Source organism: Phascolarctos cinereus, unplaced genomic scaffold (assembly GCF_003287225.1).
Source record: "Phascolarctos cinereus isolate Bilbo 61053 unplaced genomic scaffold, phaCin_HiC Scaffold_5;HRSCAF=322, whole genome shotgun sequence".
In the NCBI taxonomy this organism is placed as follows: domain Eukaryota; kingdom Metazoa; phylum Chordata; class Mammalia; order Diprotodontia; family Phascolarctidae; genus Phascolarctos; species Phascolarctos cinereus.
Window position 1 is genome coordinate 291,253,789 of NW_027555958.1, and position 27,626 is coordinate 291,281,414.

The window sequence follows — 27,626 nt, forward strand, 5'->3', positions numbered from 1 at the left end:
TTGCATTCAAACAGGCCACAGACAAAATATTTGGAATACCGCTGGCCTAATGAACAATTCTGTAGGTTCCAAAACCTCAAAATACTTGAGAAGTAGTAGCTAAATTTTCCTTTCAAAAAACAAAAACAGAGCCTAGGGTCTTATTTCGCTTCCGTAGACAATGACTATAGCTTCAGAACAATATCATTTCAAAATGAGAGTTAGAAAAGACTGGTACAGGCAGCTACAAATGGTACTGCTAATAATCCTTAATCATCTGCAGCACTTGCCCTCAGGTGGAATTATATCTAAATTTAATATAAACTGCATATTTGTATAGCTCTAGGGACAGAGATTACTAATATTTCTCCCATACCCCATCCTATTTTCTACCCTAAAAGTAAAGAAATTCTTCTTTATGTCTAAGTCCCTATTTTAAATTCCAACCTACTTCTTCTTGTTTATGCTACTCTGGATATAGAAAAACATACTCAGAATATCTTTTGTAAAAACACTCAACACACTTGAAAACAATAAAGCCAGACCATCAAGCTTCTTTTATTTAGGCTTCAGAGTTAATAATTTAAAAATAAAACAAAAAAAACTGTTCCCCATAGTTTTTCCTTTGCCATTGTGTCAAGTACTCTTTTCTGAACCCTAATTTCTCTATAATCTCTTTTCACCTATAATGACCAAAATTAGATGAAAAGTCAATGGGCATAAAAAGTATTTAAAAATTTTTTTATAAAATACTAACAAAGTCAAAGGATGCTTTTCATCTACTAATTCAGGAAAATAAACTTACTTGATAAGATTCTGGAAAGCATAACCATCTGTCCACTGTTCAGTGAAAGAGGCTCCATGCCGGACAGTAGTGAAGTGACCTAGTCTCAGGCGGTCCTGCATGCTTTTATCCCTGCATGCCATCTTCTCTTGCTTTGACTAAGGAGACAAGATAAAATGGGAATGAGAGAACAGGAAACATAATATAGAACCATCATCACTCACTCATTCTTACAAACACAGGAATTCCTGTAGCTTACAAAGGTAAAGCAAAGCCTGCCCATCTAAAAACTTATTTAACACCTCAAATAGTCACCACCAATAAGCACTTAGCAAGAATGGTAACAAACAATATTTTACTAATACAATATAAACTAATACCCAGTTTTCTAGCAGAATGAAATATTCCGGATAACCTGGTTTTCTAAATGTAAGTCAAACCTTTTAGAATTAATCCCTTCTTTATAAAGTTTATCATACCTAATCCTTCTTTTCCTTGAAGAAATGTATTTTATTCATTTCTTTTGTCTTTAAATCAAAGTCATTTCAAACATTCCCTTGTCACAAAGCAAAATAATCACAAAAAACCACCAGTGGTTGAATTTGACAATAAATATTGCAGATTTCCCTCAGTAATTCCTCACCTTTTCTGAGGTAGAAGGTTTTATTATACAGTCCAAGGGATATTTATTACTTTTTTATTCTGAATTCAAACATTAAAAAAAGAATTTCTGTACACACAACATTAAGAGGATTTTAACAAACAAAACTATAAATCTCATACCACTTTTGCTTTTAAACAAAAGTGTGTTAAGTTTCATATTACTTTCAAACATCACTGCCTGTCTGGGCTTTCTTCTTAACTTTCTTCCCTCTTCCAACATTTAAAAAAAAACCTTCCTAATGGCCCTCTATTTTGGCAACATTAATGCTAATGCTGTCTTTCTCCCCACCCCCACTAAAAGGGAAGAGAGAACTCTTGTAAAAAAATATGCAAACTATATCTATCACACACGGTCATGTACAAAAATATATGCCTCTTTCTGTACTCTGAATCTATCACCTGTTTGTTTGGAAGTGGGTAACATTTCATCATAGGTGATCTGGAAATTATGGTTTAGTCACTGCTTTGACCAGAATTCATAAGCCATTCAAAGTTGTTGGGTTTTTTTTTTAACAATCCTGCTGTCCTTGTAAAAATTGTTCCCCTGGTTTTTCTCACTTCACAGTACACCAACTCCCGCTACCTTAGATTCTTTTAAGTCATCTTTTGACATTTCCTACAGCATATTAATATCCTACTACATTAATATACTACAATTTAGTCATCACCAATTGATACTGTACTATAATTGCTTATTCATTTCTTGGTGGTTGTTGCTTTTTTTGGTCCTTTCAACCACCTCTTCAGGATCACGAAGCTTATTTTGCTTGTAATTATTCTCTTTCCCCTCCTTATCAACTTCTACTTGTTTATCAGTTCAGTCCGATATATTTTTACAATATGTTAGTTACGTACGATGTGTGTGTGAGTGCCAACTATGTTCAACCTTCCTCGTCCATTCATGGTCACCCCAACCCTCCCTTCATGTTTGTATATTCCTTTTTCTCATGTACCACAATCATGAGAAAGCAGCAAGTTCCATCTCCTCTTCTTCCTTTCTATACTTGTGTATTCCTTTTACCCTCCCTTCTTTTTCCCCTCAAAACCCTTAGAATAATGCCAATGTACTTCCAGATCCTCCATTTTTCTTATTTAAGTTCTTTAATACTCTTTGAAGACATTAAGATCCTGAAGGGACACTTGTTTCTTCTCTCCATTAGGATATTATTTTATAGCCTTAACCAAAGTGCTCAAATAAATTAACTTTTCCAAGTTTCTCCTGACCTTCTGTCTTTGCATTTCAAAGTTCCTCTTCAGCTCTGGTCTTTTAATTAGAAATGCTTTAAAATCTTCTATTCTACTAAAGGGCCATTTTTTTTTCACTATAGAATTGTATCTAGTTTTTAAAATGGTTATTCTTGGTTCTATTTCTGTATCTTTAGCTTTCTGGAATACTGTATTCTATGATCTCCTCTCATTTTTAGAAGAAGCTACCAAATCTTCTATGATCAACACCGCAGTTTCTTGGAACCTTCTTTCAATCAGGATGCTCACACAGTATTTCTTTTTTGGCTGACATTCCTATAATTTTTCTTTTCAGCAGATTCTCTTTTCACTCTTCCCCATGATTTTAATATACTTTGGAATATTCGTTTATGATTTCTTGAAATAAAGTACCCAGGTCTGTTTTTAAATTGTGGTTTTTTAGGTAGACCAATAAAATTCACATGGAGGCAAAACAATCCAACAGGAAATAATGAAAAGAAGGAAAGAGAATAGGGAAAAGAAACAAGCATTTATTAAACATCTAATACGTGACAGGCACTTTGCTAAGCATTTTTATAAATATTACCTCAGGTGACCTTCACAATCACTACAGGTGGTAGGTGCTATTCCACAGTTAAGAAAACTGAGACAGACAGAGGTTAAGTGACTTGTTGAAGTCATGCAGCTAATAAGTCTCTGAGGAAATTTTTTTTAAATGGAGTTGGAGGTGGGAAGGAGAAAAAATGGGAGTTTTTTGCTTTCTTTTTTTCCCCTAAATATAAAGGTATAAGTGATAAAGATATGGAACTCCATCATTTTTCAGATTATATCTCTATATTGTTAATTTTACTTTGTTAAAAGATTACCCCCCACCCCAGAGTGGTAAACAACTATAAATGTTCGTTTAATATTTTAAAAAACACACCTATCAAATAGTTTCAAGTCCAGTGATTTCTTGAAGTTGTATATTTTCCAAGTGAATTTTAAAGATATTAATTATATGACATACTCTAATTTTTTCAATATTTTGAATTTATTCTAATATGAATGTATGTTTTACTATTTCATGGAGTTAAGGATTTCTGCTTGGTTTATTCTGATTTCCAGGGGATCTGTTGTTTGAATATGGTTTACCACTTTCCTTTCTACGCTGTTTATTCTACTTTCAACTCTTCCAAAATCTGTTTTGTTTTTTAAACCTCATGCTTCATTTCTTCTAGGTAGTCCTGGTGGAACATCAACTTTTTTTCCCTCTGAGTCTCTATTTACAGTTGTTATTATCATAATGTTCCCTCCTCCCAGGTCAGATTTTGATTCTTACAGTGGTAAATGGTTTTTTTGTTTGTTTTTGATTTTGTTTTGTTTTTCAGTTTATTCAGCTTTCCAGACTAGGCTTCTAAACCGTGACAGGCCACTCTTGCCCCTTGTGGACGACTTCATTCTGCCTGGTTTCAACCTGAGTCACACAGATTCTGATACTGACCTCCACTTTCTAGAGTTAGGGCCTCTTGGATCTTTGAGATTCAGAGTGCCAGGGTGCCTGAGGTGTCCCGAAGTGAGGAATGCTATGACCTCACAGGTAACTTCCAAGACTGATACTATGAGTTCTGGTCTACTCTTAAATCTTTCTAATGGAAGCCTCCACTCTCACTGCCTCCAATACAGAGCCCTGCAGAGTAAACATGGCTCTAGTCACACCAGGAGGCTGCCAGTTTGTTTTCCCGTATTGGTAGTGGCTTTCTCAGTGGCCCCCTTTTCTGTTGCTGGTGAGCTTCTGGCTTGCTTTTTGTGCAGTTCTGCAGTAAACGTAATCACTTAATGTAGTCATTTCTGAATCCTAATCATTTCTTAATTTAATTATTATTAATCATTTCAGTCAGGTAAAATGTACAGTTTTTTGCTATACTAAGTATGTAGGAGTTGGGCAGTCTGACAGCCAACTTTGATGGAAGTCTTTCCCTTTCTATTTCCACCTTCACCATTTAGTCTTGGTCCTTTTCACCAGATACCTAAATTACTACAGTAACTACCTAACTTGTCACTTTGACTATAGTTTCTTCCTATGTCAATCTACCCTAAACATGGTTACCAGGTTAAAGTTCTTGCAACACCGTTTTGAATAACTCACTTATAAGTATGCATAACTATACACAAACACATACTATTTTCTTAGCTAACCTATAAAGCCTGAGGGTGCTATTTTATATTTCATTATAATCAATATAGCAATAATATCTATCAATATATAACTATGCATTTATATATCAGGCATGCATCATACCTTTTCAAGCTTCAGTTCAGTCTCTTATATAAATAGCAGAAATTTATTTTAAAACTCACTTAAACTTTGAAATTTCCTTGTCTCAGATAAGAAAAAATGTGGCCTTTTTTTAAACACTATGAAGATCAGGGACCACGACGTTATTGATAGTCCTGGACAATAGGATTACTCTCAACTCACGTGACACATATATCATCTCTTCACACCATCACGAACCAACTCAGTGCCTTATAAATAGCAGAAAATAGTTTTTTAAATTGTTTTAAGTATTATCAATTTTCCTGCCTTTATAAGTAAGAGTTCATCCATCTTTTACTCAGAGAACTTTATGATCGTGACAACTTTATGACCAGTTGTCAGGATATTACAGATTAATATAATTAATAATTATAGACAGGAAGTTAATTCTCACCTGACCCTGGGCCACATGATAGGATACATTTTTAATTTCTTGAAATTTTTACCCTCACATAGAAGTAAAATGTTAAATAAATGAGTGACTGCATAACCTCCGGACAAAGTATTATGTTTACCTTTTACAACTTACTAAATCATTTATTCCTTCAATAAGCATTTATTACTATATACAAGGCATTGTGCTAGACACCAGATACAAAAATAAATAAATAAAATAGACCTTAAGTTGCATTCATTTGATTAGAATCAAAGGCTAAAACAGCTTTTGCCAACCCCACTCCTAGCTCCTCCCCATGCTCTGGTAAAATCATCTTCATGGTCTTTTATCAGTATCCCTTCACTTCGTAGTAGCCTTTTTAAAAACACCACCTAATTAAGCATCAGTAACAATGCCCAACATCCTACTATTTACCTGCAAAACTTTCTTTACTTTACTTGCAACAATTTCATGGGAAAACAAACATTTAGGTTATTGACACTAAAGACCATGAAGTTTGCAACTCCTAAGCTACTAGCATAAATTGGACTTCATTTCTTTTGCTATTCCAGGTATTCTAGAACAAAAACAAGCATACTTCACTTTATTTACATGTTAGCATATGTAGAAACTATTCCTTATACTAAAAGGAACAGAGCAGACAACAAAAACATTTCTACAATGGTTACAGGTAAAAGAACAGAGTATATATCAATACTAAAGATTCAGTTGGGACTATAAAAAAAACTCATTATCACAGGGGATGGCTGTCTAGGAGGGAGGAGGATATAAGTGGAAATGTAGGTAATAAAAAATACAAGTAATGTGCCTAAAAGTCTCTTTAAAAAAATGCAGCCACAACAGTTTGTCCCTTTGTCACAGTGCAAGTATATTCCCCAGGTATATACTGACACACTGGTACAGTACTCAGAGAATAAATTCTAACTAAAATCCCAAAGCGTCCTCCCTTACTCCTTCCCCTACACTATTAAATGGCTTTAAATACAAACTCCAGGTTACTAACCTTTTCTATAAGGAGTTTCTTACTCATTGTCACACATCTATTCAATCGTTCCTTGTATTTCTCTAGCATCTTTTGCTGTTCATCAATCTGCCGTCTTAAATCACAGTTTGCCTTCAGTGAGGAAAACAAATAAAGGTTGTTAATTACTCTTAAATTAATTCTCAGGAAGCATGTTTAATAAAGCTGATTCTAGAGAACAGGATAAGGGAAAAGTGAATCAAAAGCTAAATCAAAAACAACGCAAGTCTGAAAGGGAGAGATAAAATAAGTTCACTTACCTCTTTAGGTCAAACTGATCAGAAAATGGGTTAAATATGAACTGTCGCTAGAACAAATTCTGTACCCCCCAACAGCCTCAAAAATTTCTATTTGATCTAATGTGCCTAAATATTTAAAAAAAAACACATACAAAAATTCTTGTTTATAGTTCATATTTAAAAAATTTATTCAGCTTGAAATGCCATCAAAAACAGATTCTTAGAAGAGTTGTCAAACGGTAAAAGTTGGTAATTGACACAAAAAGATATTCCTTAGAATGTGTAACAAAGATTATTTCTATCTTTCATTTCCATTTCCAAAATAAATACAAGAATTTAAATTAATTGCCCTAAAACAAAAGTAAGACATGTCTATGACCAAATCATTCTACTAGGTGATCCCCAATGAAAAGAATCAATGCACAATATCCACATAACTTTCTTGGTCCTCGCTTCAGAAATGAATGCTAGAATATACATATTCTGCCTGGTTAAAAGCTTATACAATAGAGTAAATATTCTGAAAAATTCACGCCTCCTACTATTACAGAGAAAGGAAGCAATCAGCAAAACCTAAAGCAATTCTCATATTTCACAACACTAGAAATTCTGACAGTGAGATCTTTCTTGATATTAACTTTTACTATAATTGAAATCATAGGATTATATCAAAATTGGTAGCTCAAAATCAAATGATAGTGTAAGTAAAAGTACTTGAAAAATATGTATTACTATGTACCTTGTTAAAATAACCTAGGCTTCCTCTGGCTCAGTTTTCAAATGATCCATGTGAGGAGGCTCTCACTTCCAAAAGAAAGTAATTTCAGCCAGCCCCAACAAATTTAACTATAATCTCATCCTATTATTTTTCCTCATAATGTCATATCGTAACAAAAGTTAGAATGTATATAACTCACCTAACTTTTCAGTAGGATACAGATGAAAAGGTAGACCTATAAATCCATAATCAAAGTGCTTAAACAAATCTAAACTCACTCATGTTAAAGTGTGCACTCTTTTGCAATATTCAACTAGACAAATACTAACATAACTTAAATATTTTGAAAACAAAATCTTTCTAAACTCTTAATTGGCAGTGGGGGCTAAAAGTCTATAAACAAGATTTCTAACTCTAAACCGTTTAGTGCCTGGTCATAAAGATTAGCAACAAACAGGGCCAGCTAGGTGGCGCAGTGGATGAACACAGGCCTTGGATTCAGGAGGACCTCAGTTCAAATTCAGCATTAGACACATAATACTTACTAGCTGTGTGACCCTGGGCAAGTCACTTTACCCCACTGCCTAGCCAAAAAAAAAAAAAAGAAGAAGAAGAAGAATTTCAGAAACGTTTCTGAAACATATTTTAGATAGATATTATGACCTTGGCATAGGTTCTCAGTCTGGCTTAGAAATACATTGCTGGCTCACTTGTCTGTGTCAATGTCTATCTAAAATCTTTCCTTATAATATTTATAATACAGTTATGAACTATAGAATATTACTTTTTAAGATTAATATTTTTTTCAACTTAAAAGGAAAAACAGTTATCTCAAACGGTAATTAATTCTAAAATATCTTAAAAACAGCAGTATATGTCTTTCTCATTCTTGGCTTTCTAGCTTTTTTTTTGCCCCCTCCAAAGGCCTTATTTGGGAGATAGCAAGCCTATATACGGTCACATATAAAAGTTTTTAAATGGCTCAGAATGCAGAATTGGGTCTAGCAAGAATCCCAGTAAAGCTGTTATAAAAATATAGGAATATTAACAATTAAGTTCTTTTGAAGACAAAAGGAAAATTTATTTTATATGCAATCCCAATGATTACTGTTATAATGATAACACATTTCAAAGTCTTCTTCTTTGGTACTACTCTGAATACAGAAATTTCGTTGTATTAGGCACTCCACTTCTGTGGTGACTACGGCAGAAAAGGGAGCAAAAGTTTTTAAGAGCCACAATTTTTAGATCATCTGGAAGCAGTAATTCAGCTCTTCATACACTAAATGAGAAATCTTTGTCTAATGACCAAAGATCAGTCACTCTACCGGAAGAAGAAACAAATGAATTTCGACATTCTTCCTATAAATGAAACACCATCACAAAGGAAGTTGCAGTTAAAATGGAGGTATGTTCACAGCTTCTTCTTAGACAGGCAGATGCAGATTCAGAGTTGGTTTTATTGTGCCCAAATGCAACAAGAAATATAATTTAATGGGATATTTACTTCAAATAAACATTTGCAAAAAAGACCACAATGAAAATAATTGTGGTTTATAGACCAACAACTGCTGCAGAGAAGACTCTTAGTAACATCAATGCAAATGTTAGCATAGAGCAGGATGGGGAAAACTATGTTGGAAAACATGGTTCAGGAGAGTAAAAAATAAAGGGTCTGTCAACCACACAGAAGTTTCATACCTATTATCATGACTATTGTTTCTAAGAAGAGAATCAGAAACTCCTACAAAATGATGGAAATTACCAAATATCAGAAAAATTTTAATTGATTATAACAGGAAATGACTAGTTACCAATGTGTCATTCCCAAATCAATTGCCTATGTACAGTCAAGATTTGTTAAAGATCAAAACCATTATCAAACTATAAGGAAAAAAAAAGATGAAGATAGGCCATGAAATTGAGCAAACTTCACTCTAATCCAGTGAAATAAGTTAATGACAAAGAAAATTTGAATAACACAATCACCACATCACGGAGACTAAAAGACCTTAGAAACCTACTCAGTCAACAAAAACGCTTGATTTCCTTGAGAAACAAAGAGAGATATGGCAACCAATGGCAACATTTCAGAGAATAAATTTGCTTGTAAGATCTTAAAGATGAGAATTACGGGAGATGATGAGTAACATATTACTTTAACAAGAAACAGTAGAGGGGGCAGCTAGGTGGCTCAGTGGATACAGCACTGGCCCTGGAGTCGGGAGGACCTGAGTTCAAATGCGGCCTGAGACACTTGACACTTACTAGCTGTGTGACCCTGGGCAAGTCACTTAACCCCAACTGCCTCGCCAAAAAGCAAAAAGCAAAAAAAAAAAAAGCAGCAGCAGTGGCTTGGCATAGAGATCCAATTTAACAAGGTCATTCTAAGGGCATTTAAGGAAGAAAATGGAATAACAATAAACAAGAAAACGTGGAGCTGTGTAAGGATTTTTTATAATAAACTCTTCACTATCAATTTTTTTTGTAACAAGATCTAAGGTTTTTTTCTATGTCTGTAATGATCCAAAGAATATTAATAACTACCAATGAACATACCTACTTTTCCCACCCGTACAAAATTTTTTTATAAACATAACCTATACATGCACCCAAGACACATCTGAACGTATCTTTGCCATCACATAACTGACCAAGAGGAAAAGAGAATGCAAAGCTTCCTGATACTCCTGTTTGCAGATGTCTGGCCACATGAAGCCACTGTGAAGCTTCCTAAATGAGATAGATAAATCAGGAAAATTTGGCCACACTTGAAAAATGGAGTGGTGCAAAAGGAAGAGAGGAGAAATGTCTTTAGGAAACTATATACTGCTTTTTAATGACTACAAATTTCTACCAAAAACAAAGACTTATTTTTTCAACATAAATATTTTTTTCATACGATAACTGTACTGGAATGTCATGGAATACTTTAATTTTATGAAGAATTAAAATTGTTAATCACCCCAAGACAACAGGAGTGTATATGAAGCATGAGTAGGCAACAATGCAATACCAACAAAGAATTATTCAAGAAAAGGGGTGCAAATGATGTCATCAGATAGATGTAGGTCCAAAAAAGAAGGAAGACCAGTTAAGTGGTGAGGGATAATAAACAAACAACCTCCTTGTTCCACTGATATCTATACAATAAAAAACAAAAACTAAAGGAAGACTCTCTTCCTCCCCCCAGCACAGTGGGTATACATAGGCTCACCACTGGAGATTTACAGGAGAATATAGACAAGAGTCATATTATAGTACAAGAAGTAACAGATGAACTGTAGTCATCAAAGTAAATTATCCACCCAGACAAAGGCTTTGCTGCATCAAATTAAACATGAAGCATTGCATCTGAAGAAAGTGCTCAGAAATAGGTAACACCTCAGATTTGTCTTCTTCCAAAATTCAACAACAGACTAATAAAGAATACCCAAATACAACTATTTACCTTTCTATAAGCCACAGAAGTTGGAAGGAACCTTCAGAGATCTTGTCACTTGGCTCCTCGAAACACTTTTTTTAGTTCACTTTTATATAACCCACACAATTCTTCAGTATTTCAAAACATTTGTGGCTTCACTGATGTGGCTACTCCCTTCACCCACATAGGCTGCAATCCCTCTTTGTTTTAGTAGATGTTTTCACAAGTTTCTGTGGCCAAAAAAAATTAACATCTGGTGGCTGACCAAACCCCTATTGATAAGCCTTGCTAAACTTAGCTAGGTTGGTTCTCTTATGACAGAGTCCATTGCTACATCTATGTTTTTAACCCTTTCCAATGTGGTAGACTCTAGCAGAGCTTCTACTCCACTGGCATAGCCTTCAAGGGTCCAAGATCACTTTCACACCATGATGAGGTATCAGAATAGGACTTTAGGATGATAGATTTAGAAGTGGAAAAGAACTCACAGGTCATGTGATTGAATCCTCCCTCAGTTTTAGAACTGAGGCAGAGGGAGTTTAAGTGACTTGCCCAAGATCACACAGGTAGTAAATGTTGTGAAGAATAATCAATAGTTCTCATTTGTAGAGTACTTTAAAGTTTACAAAGAAGTTAGACGGTATATTACATATATTATTTAGTTCAGGGTTATGGACTATGGTTTCTAGAAAAATATTTTGATAAATGCATTTCAGTACAATTGGTTTCCACTGTGATTTTATGTATCTTACATTTATGGATTTAAAATTTTTATTGTGAGGAGTCCACAGGCTTCACCAGAAACTGCCAAAAGGATTTTAAGAAGCCCTAATCTAATTTGTTGCTATACTTCACGTGCTCCAAATATTGAAATCTATGCTTATTATGAATTTTCATGTTTTTATCTCAAACAAATGTAATTTAACACTCACTCTCAATAAATCGTCTATCCTCCCCTCCTTCTTCTCCAGATCAGAATTCTTACTGTTTTCTAACGCAGATATTTTTTCTATCGTGAGGTCAGACTGTAGTGAGAAAAAATGAAACAAAAAAGAGTTATTCACTAAGAATGTCACATCTATACAGAAGCCCAGCTTTAACTTTTTGCCCTTATGAGCTAAGATTCTATAGTATTAGCATATGTACGTGAACCGTAATCCTATGCCTTAAGGAAATATCCCTTTTACCTAGGCCATTCTCTAACCCTTAACAATTTCTCATAAACATGGCCAATAAGACTCTAGTTCTGCATTTTTAAAAATGTTAACCCTAGATTCAAATACATCACTTCACAAACCACTTGGCATCTGAGAAACCAGGGGTGATATGCCAATGGAATATGTGAAAAATATAAACATACAACATTCCAAAAATGAGCCACTTTGATTAATACCGGACTTCATATAAGAAATGTCCTATAAAGAACAAACATGCCACCTAGTGGAAACAAGGCAAGCAAAAGAAAAGATCTAAAATACAGACTACACAATTATTCATAGAATTTGGGAAGGAGTGCGGGGGGGGGTCAGGTATTCCACTTCTATGGAGACCATGGCTTCTGAAATGTTATATATACTCCCAGAATGCCAAGCGCATTGTCCTAAAGATAACAGCACTAAATAAGACTGAAAGAATCACTTGTCTCTCATACATCCTGCCAAAAGAATACTGCGAAATGGAGTAAATACACCTAACAGGGTTTTGTATGTAGGTGACCATGAAATGTGGGAGCTGAACTTGATGCTCTTACTGTCCTGTCCCTTCCAGCTTCTAAATTTTAAAATCATATAAAACTCACTTCCAACTCCAGACCTTAAGTAAATATAAAGCTACCTGAATTAAAATTCCTTATGGAGTATTTATGGTAGTTCACTGATATTTGAAAAAAAAAAGAAAGGTCCTGCTAGATAAGTACGGGAATTCTAAATTTAAAATTTTGCTTCTGGTAGCACAGTAACTTTTAAAGAGCGCTAAATAATACAAAATTTTCTATTTCAAAGTACTAAAATGACAAATACACTCAGAGTTAAAATAGCCTCCAAAGTACCTAATTCACACACAAGGTAAACTCTCTCAATTTTCTTCCCTAACAAGACACGAAGGTAGACCACTGGTATGAAAAACTGAGAAGTGACATGTTTTATATGTGATATGACATGTTCCTAAGTGAGTTATTTCTTGCTATACCTGTGTCTGTTTGTGCTGGATGGAAATCTGTTTTTGGGAACTGCAGGAATGCTCTGTGTTGCCAGATCCAGTAGAAGAAGGGCTGCCTTGCTGAGCCTGTAATAAGACACAAGACCAGTCACCAGAAGGTTTTTAATTTTCCTCCAAAGACTAACAAGAATGCAACTTTTTAAACATAAATTGGGACTTATCATTCATTATCAATACACAAGTTAAAGTATACACCATGTTGGCAGAATGGGATTTTAACTATTCCAATGCTTTCTCCCAACATCACAAAAATAACTCATTTACATGGAAAAATCTAAATTAGACAAGGTGATCTCTAAGGTCCAGCTCTAAATTCTATTAATTAAACCTCTGACACTTAACTTAGTTAATCATCAACACAAAATCCATCAAGTGGGTAAACATCACCTATGAACACTCAGTGGCCAAAAAATTCAGGTGAATTTCTAATACTATAACTTACTGATTGTAATTCAATGCTGGTTTAGGATTTATAAGGCACTTTACAAAATAGTTCTAAAAATTCATCATTAATGCACACATGCAATCCATCTAACTCCCAATATGCCCTTTAAAAATCTCTCTCGAAAGGCATGGGAAAATTTGAACACTAATGCATTGTTGGTAGAGTTGTAAACTGATCCAACTATTCTGGAGAGCAATTTGGAACTATGCCCAAAGGGCTATAAAAATGTGCATACCTTTAGTCCCAGCAATACCATTTCTAGAGCTGTATCCCAAAGAGATCACAAAAATGGGAAAAGAACCCACATGTACAAAAATATTTATAGTACCTCTTTTTGTGGTAGCCTAGAATTGGAAATTGAAGGGATGCCCATCAATTAAGTAATGGCTGAACAAGTAGTGGCATATGAAAATAACGGAATACTATTGTTCCAGAAGAAATGGTGAGAAGGCAGACTTCAGAAAAACCTGGAAAGACTTGCATGAATTGATGCTGAACGAAGTGGGCAGAACCAGGAGAACACTGTACACAGTAACAGCAATATTATGTGATAACTGACTTTGTTAAACTCATCTCTTCTGAGCAATGCAATGATCTAAGACAATTCCAAAAGACTCATGATGGAAAATGCTATCCACATCCAGAGAAAAAACTATGGAGTCTGAATGCAGATAGAAGCATACTATTTTTTCTTTTTTTTTTCTTTCTCATGTTTTTTCCCTTTTGTTCTGATTCTTCTTTCACAACATGACTAATGTGGAAATATGTTTAATATGATCATACATGTGTAGCCTATTATCAGACTGCATGTCATCTTGGGGAGGAGGAAGGGAAGGTATGGGGGAAATTTTCAGAACTCAAATCTTATAAAAGTGAATGCTGAAAACTAAGAACAAATAAATAAATTTAAAGGAAAAAAATCTATACACACACACATACAGCACAGACCCATCAGAGATATGGGTTAAGTAATATTAAAACTTCTATATTAAGCATTTTAAATAAAACATATACACATTGGGACACCAAGTATAATAAATATGGCTTTACTTTTTCTGGATGACTCTGGGTTAACACCAAGAACACCAACTATTATACTCTGCTATAATATTAGGTTTTTTTATCCCTTGTTGTTACCTGTCATTTCTACCATCAGTGAATGCCTTATCTCTCTCCTCTCTAATTTGAATTTTACAACTGTCTTAGGACTATTAAAAAATAAGTCAATAGAGGGCACCCAGGTGGCACAGTGGATAGAGCACCGGCCCTGGATTCAGGAGGACCTGAGTTCAAATCTGGCCTCAGACACGTAACATTTACTAGTTGTCTGACCCTAGGTAAGTCACTTAATCCCACTGCCTAGCCAAAAAAACCCAAAAAACAAACAATAAACTCCAAATGACTGTCTGAAGACCCCTTTCTGAGTACATAGATTCTGTTAAAGTTATTCCAACAGCTCAGAGAATGTTATTCCTCTTCCAGTCCTCTGCATTGCTGACATTTGAGAATGACTACTGAATCAATGAAAACTATTTCTAAGAAAATTCCTGGAGTGGTAGATGGAAAGCAGGAGAACAATTAGAAGTGAGACTATTAAATAATAATCTGACATGTATCTATCTCCTTAAAGTTTGCAAAATACTTTCTACACTTATTTCTTTATATGTACCCTTTATATACGCGCTCACCACAATTCCAAGAGGTACATACAACACATTATTATTCTCATTTTAAAGAAAAGGAAACCTGCTCAGCGAGGTTAAAAGCACTTGTCCACAGTTACAATTACCTCAGTGTTTGAGGCAATAATCCAACCCAAGCCTTCTAGATTTCCAATGCTCTATCCATTATGCTCACAGTCAAAAGAAAATACTTTGGTCCAATAAAAACTCACCCAAGAAATACCAAGTGAAAGCACGTTGAAAAGCAAAAAAAGCACAAAACAATTAAAAGCATTAAAAATCCTGCAGCTCATTTCAGTCCTAGTTCTCAGCAAGACTGAATAGAATTGGCAGGAATCCAAATGAGCAGGTACATGTGGCTGCCTGGAGTGGCTGGCAATCAGATAACCCAGCCTTATCCCTGAAGAGCTCTCTCTTTGTGCTTTTTTTTAAACTAGAGAAAGATTTTATTAGCCTTTGTTTCAAATCTTCAGATGTACAAACCTAACATTTTTTAAAGATTTTTTTTTAAGTTTTAGCTATTTTGTGTCATTAGGACCCATCACACTGAAATTGTTCACTGTCAGAGATCTGAATTTTATAGCTGTTTCAATGGATCACTCACTATTCCCTGACTGGCAAACTTATTCAGTTCTTCAAAAATAGTTTATTCCTAGTTTCTTTAAGGGAAAAGTAAAATTTGTCATCTGCTACAGCTAGTCTAGTCTATGAACAACCTCCTTTCTCTGGGCAGCTGGTTTCCCATCAGTATGTTCTCATGCCTGAAACTTATTACTAAGTTTCTCTTGGTTCAATGACTATTTCACACTGTTTTGCCAGAGCGAAGACAAATTTGTGCCAGGAACTAGAAGTGTGACTTGGGGGCGTGAAGTAGTAAAGGACAAGCAAAATGGCAGGATCTCCTTGTGCTATAAGGTTTTACTTGCTTTGTTTTGGTTTTTTCCAGAAACTATAATGGGAGAGTAGAAGAGGAAGAAGATGGTAGAAGTTATCAGGGGTGTTAATTAGGAAATATCTATTATTGTCTTGCATGGTTGCACATGTATAATCTGTATCAAATTACTTGCCTTCTCAAGGAGGGGGAAGAGGAGGGGGGAAGAGATTTTGAAATTCAAATTTTTAAAAGACAGATGTTAAAAATTTTTATTTACATGTAACTGAGAAAAAAATAAAATTAAAAGGAAATATCTATGATGTAAAAAATAAAATGAGTCCATTCAAGAAAAATCTTTAGATTCTTAAATTAATCCCCTAAGCTACAGAGAAGGAAAACAGGAAATGTAGAAGATTTCAGGAGCTGAAACAATGGAAAACAATGGTCTTCTATTGCTTCCTTCTTCAATGCTGCACCTTTTCCCAGATCTCTGGCTTGTTCTTGAGTCTTGTTGTCAGCCCCAACTGTCTGAAAAATTAATTACCCTGCTTCCTAAGAAATGTTTTCTCCAAATAACAAAATCTACAGTTACCCTCTAGTAAACTTGCTTCTAGAAATTAAATAATGCTATTATCATTCACAAAGAACCTTAAAATTGTTAGTTTGTTACGATCTCCCTTTCTATGGTCCTTTCTATGATCATTCTAATATTAGGCTTAGTTATTTAAAAGAGCATGAACTAATTCAAGACAAATACAAAAGACCCACTTAGGAAAATGCTGTCAATACCCAGAAAAAGAATGATGGACTCTGAACGCAGACCGAAGCATATTTTTTCATTTACTTTATTCTTTCTCATGGTTTTTCTTTTCCTGCTGATGTTTCTTCTCTCATAACTGTGACTAAGATAGAAATATTTTTACATGATAGCACACTATATCAAACTGCCTACCATTTTCAGAAGAGGGGAGGTGATGGAGGGAGGGAGAAAAATTTGGAACTCAAAATCTTGTAAAAATGAAAGCTAAAAATTTTTTTTAGTGTGTAACTGGGGAAAAAAAATAAAATACCATCAAAAAAAGGAAAGCAGAAAATTGGAAAAGAATTTTTATAACCAGTGACTCTGATAATGGCCTCATTTATAAGAATACAAGTCATTCCCCAATTGATAAATGGTCAAAGGATATGAATAGGCAGTTCTCAAATGAAGAAATTAAAGCCATCTATAGTCGTATGAAAAAATGCTCTAAATCACTACTGATTAGAGAAATGCAAATCAAAACAACTCTGAGGTACCACATCACACCTATCAGATCGGCCAACATGACAAAACAGGAAAATGATAAATGCTGAAGATGTGGGAAAACTGGAATGCATTGTTGGTAGAGTTGTGAAATGAACCAACCATTTTGGAGAGCAATTTGGAACCATGCCCTAAGGGCTATAAGAATGTGCATACCACTTTGCCCCAGCAATACCACTTCTAGGGCTGTATCCCAAAGAGATCATAAAAATGGGAAAATAACCCACATGTACAAAATTATTTATAGCAACTCTTTCTGTAGTGGCAAAGAAATGGAAATTGAGGGGATGCTCATCAATTGGGAAATGGGTGAACAAGTTGTGGTATATGAAATGTAATGGAATATCATTGTGTCATAAGAAATGATGAGCAGGCAGACGTCAGAAAAACGTGGAAAGATTTGTATGGAATGATGCTGAATGAAGTGAGCAGGATCAGGAGAACGTTGTACACAGTAACAGCCACTTTGTGCAATGACTAACGTTGACAGACTTAGCCCTTCTCAGCAATACAAGGATCTAAGACATTTCCAAAGGCCTCAATGTGGAAAATGCTACCCACATCCATAGAAAGAACTATGGAGTTTGAATGCAGATCAAAGCATACTATTTGGGTTTTTTTCTTCTGTTTCATTTTGTTTCCTCTTTCTGATGTTTCCTCCTATTGGTTCTAATTCTTCCTTATAACATCACTAATGTGAAAATATGTTTAATAGGGATGTGTATGTATAGCCTATATCAGACTGCGAGTCTTGGGGAGGAAGAGGGGGAGGGAAAGGAAGAAAAATTTAAAACTCAAAAGTTTATGGAAGTGATTGTTGATAAATCAAAATAATTTAATTTAAAAATGAAAATTAAATAAAAATAAATAAAAAATAAAAGCAGATGAGTTGCTAGAGGGCAAAGAGGGAAAGAGCAGAAATAAAAGAATCAAGTTTTCTTCATGATGACGGTCAATTTAGTTCAAAAATGTAATTAAGCAACTACTCTGTAGAAATAACTGTGCTTGGTGCCAGAGTAACTAAGACAAATATGAAATAGTCCCTGTCCCTTGCCATGGGCAGGAGTGGAGGGAAAGGAGTGGGGAGGTAGAGGGGTGAAGGTATCACAATGGTAGAAAATACATGTGCATGAATAAATAAAATTAAGGGACTTTCCTGCTGGGTAATCTTTTCCAGGGTTGAAACTTAAGAATAGATGGAATTATAAAACACTCTGAACAAAGGTTTGTAGAATCAAAGATTTAAAACAGAAAAAGTGCTTAGAAGTAATCTAGTCTAATCTCATTTAAGGCCCTAGTTAAGAGATTTTTGCCCAAGGTCCAATAGGTGGCAGAGTCAAGATCTGAATCCAAGTCCACTGATTTCAAATCCAGCACACCACACTGTATTTCTGACTTCCCTAAAGTTCTAGAGGGGGAAACAAACAGAATTCACTAGATTTCAGCGGTAGGGGAAAAGTAGAAGAAAGGAGCTGGCTGACCTGCTAAGAAGGTGAACATAAAGGCCTGAGGTTGTAAAGAAAGACAGGGAAGAGAAGTAAAAGGGATGACAGGTCACCTACAATAAGTATCAGTCCTATTTTTTTTAAACAAATTTAATTTTTTTTTCAATAGCATAAAGAAAAGACCATTTTGCCATAACCAATTTGGTCAGGATTAGCCTAAAGGATTTTGAAGATCTTTCAAATCCAAAATCCTAAGATTCTGTAAGATAGTGGCAAAAGACATGTTTCTTGTTTTAGATAATGAAAGTAACAACTTAGAAACATTTTAAATAATGGTCTGATTGTAAGCGTACATATAAAGAAAAGCTATAGTCATTGGTCAAATCCTATTATAAATAAAGAAGTTCAATCAATAAATAAGAGCCTAAATGACTAATGGAAAAGTTGTCTATTGGACAAATTGGAGTTCTGGTTTTTTCCCTCATTTGACTGTCACAACAACCCTATGAGGTAGGTGGTATTATTATCACCATTTTACAGATAAGCAAACTGAGGCTAAATTAGTTTCTTAGGGTTACACAGCTAGGAAATCCCTGAGGCAGGATTTAAACCTAGATTTTCCTAACTCCCAAGTCCAGCACTCTAGGGACTTTGTCACCTAGATGCCTAGCCAGTAAACTTTCAGTATCACTAAATGAAGTTCTAACTCATTTATCTGACAAATAGTACACATAGAAACACTGATTCACGGAGGAAAGTTTGTACTACATTGATTTGTTCTGACAAATATTCTTGAAATAAACAGGCTGAGGTTTAGAAAAATTTAAAAGTATTAAAAATTGTTCACTGCAATGGAACTGCCTCACTCTATTCACTCTAGGAGGATCTCCTACCAAAAAAAAAAATAAAAGCTAACACATTCCCCTTCTCAGGAGGTACTAGGACTTAATTTGGAGTATTTAAAGATCTGAAAGAAACAAATGCACAAGTGCTAACTAAAGGAAACAGTGGGAATGAATAACACTCCTTCAGAAGATAACAGAAATATGTTTTAGTATATTTACATGTACAAATTATTACTACATTTTATATAAATTTGTAGACTACAACTTGTAAGGACAGACATGAGCTCAGGTTGACTGCTCACCGAGACAAAAGTGAAGCAGAGGCCGGCTCCCCGCTGTGCCAGCTGCTCAGTGTCAAGCCGAGGTTTTGCCAGCATCACCGACATCAGGGTTGGCAGAGCCGAGTGTTCTTCCTGTGCCTCCTTTGCAGCACTGCCATCTAGACCATACAGCGGCTGCTCCACTCGCCGCTGGAACACACATTAAAGCAAAGATACACTTTAGACATGAAGAACAACTCAGGTTCTGCCAAAACATGCATCGGTGTCAGGTCAAGAACACACAGCTATCAAAGGCAAATCCAAAAACGCATGAACAAAAAACAAGACACGTGATGACTCTGAAATCAATCGTTAAAAACATACCACGTTATTGCTACTTATATTTAAACACAGAAAACATTTCAGTCAATCTCAATGGGACACCTCAGAGGCTATCTAGAGTCCCAGCTTCACAAGACAAGAAAACTGAGGTCCTGTGAGATTAAATAAGCTACTCAAAGTCACACCAATAATAAGTGACAAAGGCATGATTTGAACCAGATTCTCTAAGAGACAGCTCACTCTAGTGGACTGAGAGCCGGTCTCAAAACTGGATTTCAAGTCCAGCCTCTGACCCATGCTGGCTGTGTGACTCTGGACAGGTCACTTCTCAGTACTGGGGACAACTCTCTCAGACCTTATAGTGCAGAGGAAGTGCTGACCTGCATGATTAATGAGACGATGTCAGGTGCAATCCCTATTCCCCTATCCCTCTGACAGAAATACCAAGTGTTAATTAAACTATGCCATATTGTCTTTATGAATACAGCCCTTTAAACTCACCATATAATTTGAAAAATCCAAAGTTAATCACAAAATACTTTATATAGGAGTAGTTACCTAAGAAACTTGTCCTAAGACTTTTAAGACTGAGCTTAGTTGCACTTCAGCTATTTCCACTTAATTTAGATTTAGAAAAAGAATGACAATACTATTAAATACACTAAGACTTCACCATAATTCTATTTATTACAGAACAGGATGCAATGAGGCGAGTTAATCTTAGATCCATTCAAATGGAATTTGGCCAGATTGAGTGTTACAAAAGTAGACCCCAAGATGAGATCAGTGTTACAGTTAGGCTCCACAGTACTTTGTGATACCCATTAACCGTAACATTCTCACTTCTTGTCTTCAGCGGATCTCTGACTCCAAAATGCTTAAGTGAGGGGCAGCTAGGTGGCGCAGTGTATAGAGCTCTGGCCTTGGAGTCAGGAGGACCTGAGTTCAAATCCAGCCTCAGACACATAACACTTACTAGCTGTGTGACTCTGGGCAAGTCACTTAACCCCAATTGCCTCACCAAAAAAAAAAATTTTTTTAAAAACGCTCAAGTGAATTCTATGAAGAACTCTCATCAGTTGCAAGTATTTTTTCTGTAGGAAAAAAATCCTGAAAATAATGTGGGGAAAATTGTCCAACACTGCTTCCTTTTTAACCAATATTGGTTTGCATAATAAAGGACAGATGATTATTAAGACTGCTCAAGCCAACATTTATTCATTTATAGTTTATCTAATAGCCTAAAGAAGAGGAATTCGTTTTTGAAGAGCCCTAGGGTACCAAGGTAAGAATGGTTTTTACATTTGTAAGTAAAGTTTTGTTGTATTTAAAACTATATTTAAAAATTCTTAGCTCTGGTGAGTTACAAAAAGCACGCCCCATCCAAATTTGGCCTGCAGGCCACAGTTTGCCAACCCCTGGTCCAAGGTACTAATATGACACTTACTTCCTTGCCTTCAAGAAACTTGTTTTATAACAGCATTAGCAGCCATACTGTTTTTACACAAAGAGCCAAATACTCACACTAAAAAAGAAAAGCTTAGAAGACATATATGGCTGAATTTTTTAAAATTTGCTTCATTATCCATATGGGGCAAAGGGAGTTCTCTAATCTTTAATGGCTATATAAAAAACAAGGAATCAAAGGTCTGGTTTCCTTTTGGAGGCTTAATGTGCATTTAAAATTGTTACTACATTTGTTAGTACATGAATGAAGAGAACTACTGCCTTTCAGTCATTATTTATTGCAGAGCTGGTAGAAAGCTCTCTGACATCAAGTTCAATTGTCTTGAGGGAAGGATGAGTCTAATCTGACATGAGACAGATGAACCTCCCTATCCACCGCACCCAACTACTGACCATGAGAAACTCGTTTTACTATAAAAAGTTTCACAAAGTTTCAAAGGATAATACTTGTACTATTACTATTGATTAATAAAGTGCAAATTCATTTAGTCACACAGTAGCTATTATTATGTATTTCCTTAGTCACAACAGAATCTACAAACATTTGAAAAATTCACATGTTCAGGTTATACCAGTCAACAGATAATGTTTGCTAATTTATGGTTTCTGAATGGATTTTGGGACCACAGGGATCCATCACCTACAGACTGGGAACCATTCGTTTCTACTAAGAAAGCCTACAGAATACATTTCTCCAAAACTTCTAATTCTGTAATCTCATTAAGCTTTCTTAACCCTAAAGAATTTTAAAATCTATGTTCAGGAGCTTATAAAGAATTAAAGAGATACAAAGAAACAGAGGTATCACTACCTAATTCAGCATATCAAAATATGTAGGACTGAACCGAATGTTGATGTCAAAGCCATTACAAATAATGGCTAAATATTTTCATTTGCCTACGTCTCTGTGGTTTAGCAAATATATATACCTCTATGGATGTGAAATTTCTAATATACTACTTGGTGCTTAAAAATACAACAAACATAAGAATATTCTGCAGTTTAACTTTCTCCAAAGAAGTAAAAGCATGCTACATTTGCTCTTACTAATCCTTAATAACTCCTAGTGAGAGAGATGGGAAGGGAAAGACCTAAGGTTGTTTATCCTGGAGCAGGGAAGGAGGAAAGGAGGCACCAACACTTGCATTTAAGCTTTTTGAAAGGTTGTTATGTTTCAGAAGTACTGCATTTGTTCTGTGTGTGAAGGGACATAATATTACTCAATTCACAAAATAAACTAAAGAAAAATAAGCAGTTTCCTTAAGATCATCCAGTATTGCCTACCCACCCACCCCCCAAAAAAATCAGTACCACAGGTGGAATTAGAACCCAAGTTTCTTGACCCTATCCAGTTCTTTGTCCTTTCAAGCTCCTAAAGGGCCAAGTAGCAGCTGTTGAGACTGCTAGCTTCTCCTTTAACTTGGCATAGTATTAATAAAAAGGAGTGTAAGTATAATAAAGGTCAGCCTCCAAGGCAAGGGCAATGGGATCTGAGTCCCCAATAACTCTCTAACACTACAAAGTTAAAGAACAGTTTTCATTGGTAGGGGGAATTTCCTCACTGAGAATTCCCTCACACCCACCCTCCCCTCCACCACCCCTGTTCCAATCACAGATCTGAAACAACAACAGCAACAACTAAATTAAGGATTCAAAGGAATTAAGCATGATTAATCCAATTTCTCTCCAATATTAAAAAAAAAAGTCACTTAGAAGATGCGAATAAAGACCAGAATCTCAAAACTAAACTTCTCAAGAAATCAGTATCAATTGCTTATATAAAATTGTCAGTCACTGGACAAGAATTTATTAAGTACCTCCTACACACCAAGTATTATGCTAGCCATTAGAGATAAAACGACAAAAATAGTCCCTGCCCTCAATAAGCTTACATACTATTGATAAAAACAACACATAACACATGTAAGTAAATATATGATGATTTCAGAAGGGAGTCTCAGCTGGTAAGGAATTCAAAAAAAGTCCCATTTAGGATGGAGTACCTGCACTAAGCTTTGAAGGAAACTAGGTATTATAAAATACAGAGGTGAGAAAGAGTGCATTCCAGGCACAGAGGTCAACCTTCGCAAAGGCATGGAGACTTGAAATGTTATGTTGCAAACAAAGAAAAGCAGCTCAGTCACCTTGGCTGGACCAGAGTGAAAGGAGAGTAAAGTGTAATAAATCTGGAAAGAGAAGCTAGAACCATGTTGTTAAGAGCTTCTTGAAGATCAAACAAGAGAGTTTACACTGTATCCTAGAAATGATGGGGAGCCCCTGGAGCTTTCTGAACAGAGAAGTGACATGATCACCTCTGTGCCTTAGGTCTATCATTTTGGCAATAGTATGGAAGATAGATTAGAAAGGGGTAGAGCCTTGAGGCAGGGAAACCAATTAGAAGACTACTCCAGTAGCTTAGACAAGAAGTAATGAAGTCTTGAATTAGGGTGGTGGATGTGGGACTAGAGAAAAGGGGATAGATTAGAGAGATGTTGTAAAGTCAGAATTGACAAGACTTAACAAGTGATTAAGTTGATAAATTATGATAGCCCTGAATATGTCAAGGACAATTAAGTTGTCTCATGTTGATTAAAGCCAGAAAATATACTATAAACACCGAAGCTTTTCAAGGATACTAATTTCTACTATTTGGATTAATAATCATTTCTGTGGTGGAGCTTATCATTGCTGCATTCACAATCAATTTACAAATGTTCGTCCTCCAACCCCTCACACCAGCCCATTATATACGAAAACTAGATTCACCAAATACAACTAAGAGTCTCGTGGTTCCCCAACTATAACCTTCCCCCTTCCCCCTCCATTTGCCCCTCCTTAGTTTCCATCCATAATTAATCCAAGGGAAAGTCTGCTTGAATCTTTCCTTGGCTTTTTTTTTTGATCCTTTAACAGGTAAATACTTACTGGTAAGGGATTAGATAAGGAATGTTGTGGTGAGGATCGTGCAACAGGTGGAACACTTCTACCAGGGCTGGTCCCTGGTCCGGTTCCCCCAGCAAACTGGTCAGAGAAAAATGGATATAAATAATTCACAACAATGCTATTTCAGATAGGGAAAGCAGGAAAGATCAAAGCCACAAATTAGACCCCAGCTTTTGACAGTTCATTAAAGAGCCTTTCCCCAAAAAAAACCCTATCCTCTTAACCCAGGCAATCAGTTTCTTCCCAGAGAGAGAATGCTATGCTGTGAAAAAATTGAAAAATAATCATACGACACATTTTCCTATGGAGCTTCAATATGAGCTAAAGCAAACAGATAAAATGGTTAAGAAGCTGAAGGTAACAACGATTTTAAATACATATCAGCTTCACTAACTACTAAGTACTACAAACTCACTATGTACTCAACTGACTTATAAGTACATTGATAGTCACACCCAAATACAGTCCTTTACAAAAAACCTACTGACAGAAGTCTGCTAAAACCTCCTTTGAGTTCTAACATGTGTTGGACAACCATACTGAATACACAGGTTTAAATTCTTGCTGGACAGTAATTCCTGCAGTGAGAGTGTCTAAATATATACATGTAGTTCTGCCAAACTCTCAAACTCCTTAGCTCAACAACTAGAAATGTTGATTCTGGGAAAGGAACTAAGTGTTTTCTATACAATTAGATCATAAAACTCAGAGGAATTAGGGTAAGAAATTTTCCCCAGGAATTTTTCAGTAAGTTACTTACCTCGAAGTAATCACTAATTTTATGTCCCCGAGGAGTGCCTTTCCCTGAAAATTAAACCAAAATATGTCAATTTTTAAAAAATGATAATTACCATCTTGAAGAAATTTGTTCTTATGTACTGAGGAGCTTCTGCATACATTGCTACTGCCCTAAAAGTTTAAATTTTTCCTTAATGTTACCATGACTACAACGGCCAATTGAATCAAATACTAACTCCATAAAACAGAATGAAAATTTTTCTCTATTTAGGAAGACAGGCTGAATAAAGGAAAGGAAGAAATTCTGATAGTCTGCTTTCCTCTGGGCCTTAGACAATTAAAGATTTTTATTTTTAATTACAAATCAACTCTACCTCACCTATAATCATTTCCCTCCTTACAAGTAAGTACTATTCAAGACAGAATAATTCAAAACAAACTTATTCAAATTATCAGATGTGTTTTCTAGATTTATCTAAGAATTGATATATCCTTATATTTATAGATTATCTGTTCCTCTAAGATTCATAATGAATCAGATTCTGGCAAAAACTGCAAAAAGACTACTGTAGCCATCATTTCTTAAAACTGCAAAAGGCAAGCAATAAAACCACTTTATTATTTCATCAGTTGCTTAAAGACATTTGCCTAGAGGGTTATTCAAATAGGCTCCAATATTCAACCAAACAATGACTGTCATAGAAGAATTGCAGCTAGAAAGGCTCCCAGCATTTTGATGAATTTCCAGAGGCCTATTATAAACAAGTCACTGAGTATAATAAAACAGTCATTTAACACTCCAACAAGTCTTCTTTTCTACATAATATACATATTCAGTCTAAGGGAAAAACCTGTAGCAAAAGGTCTATGTTTCCTTACAATGGGGAAAACAAGCATCCCTGAAGAACAACACTGTTTTGTCAGGTGTATATCAAATGGCAAGTTGACGATAAGTGGGGCCTGATGTTCCCTTGAGGTGCACAACAGGTCTCCCTGGTTAGGAATCTCTGTATACAAACCAATTACCCACAGTGAGTAAATCCTGTGCAGGTACAAAAGAAAACTGGTTACTATTATATTAGGAGTAGAGTGTCATTATTACCTTGGCTAGTTTCATATGGTTCTGCTTTCCTTTTCCGGTTCCGCTGGTCATTTTGTTTTTTCTCAGGGGTCTGTTTTATACCGAATGTGACAATTAGCATTTTGGTACTTAGGCACATGAAAAGGACAGAGGAAAATAGCAAATTCATAAGGAGATACAATTCCCTACTGGCATGGCCAAACCCTAAATGAGTTTTAGTTTCCTGTTCTAAGAGAAAGAGCTTAATAAGAAAAGTTAAGTAGCTTCTACCTTACTATTCCTACTTTAAAAGTCGCAGTAACAGGAAGGCACTGTTCTCCCCCCCCACACACACACACACAGAAAGAAATAATTATTTCTCAAACATTTAGTGTTCATCATGTTTCAGGAAGCTAGAATTCAAATGTATGAGAAAAAAAGTTCTTCCAGAAGCTTCTACATGTTCATAAGAGAAAAGGAGGCTGAAATAGCCCTAAGAATAGAACCTAAAGCTACCTATGTGTTTGGGAGCCTAAACATCTTTCAATACCATTTATAAAATCAAAAATAAACATCTTATTTACTACTTTTAGCAATTCCATGCATTTCATAGATAAAAGAACACAAAGAAATACATGCACAATTTTAGTGTTTGTTAGTTTGTTTTTTAAAGTAGTCTCTCTACCAAGAGTACTTCTTAGTACACTGCTAAGTCTATAGTTGGGAAGACCTAAGATCAAATCTGGCTTCTTCTATTTGAGTATTAGTAAGTATTTAGTAATAAGTATTTCTTACTAGCAATGTCACACTGGGCAAGTTACAAACTGTGTTTGCCTCATTTTCTTCAACTGTAAAACTAGGGTAATAATACCAACTACCTCTCACAAGATTGCTGTGAGGATCAAATAACATAATATTTGGGGTTTTTTTTAAGAGGGGAGGGGACAAGCAAATAAATTAAAAAAAGAATTTCTCTAAACTATTAGTTTTCTCTCCAAACTGAGATTTAAGAAATCATCAGATATCATTTGTTTTTAAAGATTCTTTAAAAGAAATCTACACTTTATTAACAAATGAATGGGTCTGGATAATCAATGAACTAGTTCTAAATTCTTAGATTTGATAAAAATTCAAAGTTTACTCCTACAGATTTGGAGTCATCCTTCTGCCAAGTCATCTGCTTGATAAGAAACCTGACTTTAAAAATCTTTAATGACAACTAAAATGTATCTTTAAATTGTCATTTAAAAAAAAAACCCTAAAACAGGCAAGCTG

At 35.3% G+C, this 27,626-nt stretch overlaps 1 protein-coding gene across 4 annotated transcripts in view; it reads right to left on the reverse strand.

Moving 5' to 3' along the window:
- The window catches only part of TLK2 (tousled like kinase 2), a 159,440-nt gene that overhangs the window by 86,403 nt on the left and 45,411 nt on the right, over positions 1-27,626 (reverse strand). For 2 of the 4 annotated variants that reach the window (XM_020997511.2, XM_020997512.2), the window contains exons 4-11: positions 26,394-26,463; positions 25,314-25,357; positions 24,536-24,631; positions 19,844-20,011; positions 12,918-13,013; positions 11,663-11,755; positions 6,332-6,442; positions 785-921 (exon numbers count right to left, since the gene is read on the reverse strand). In XM_020997511.2, coding sequence (XP_020853170.1) covers positions 785-921; positions 6,332-6,442; positions 11,663-11,755; positions 12,918-13,013; positions 19,844-20,011; positions 24,536-24,631; positions 25,314-25,357; positions 26,394-26,463 — 815 coding nt within the window. The remainder of the gene's footprint in view (positions 1-784; positions 922-6,331; positions 6,443-11,662; positions 11,756-12,917; positions 13,014-19,843; positions 20,012-24,535; positions 24,632-25,313; positions 25,358-26,393; positions 26,464-27,626) is intronic. The other 2 variants (XM_078155945.1, XM_078155946.1) reach the window with 2 other exon arrangements.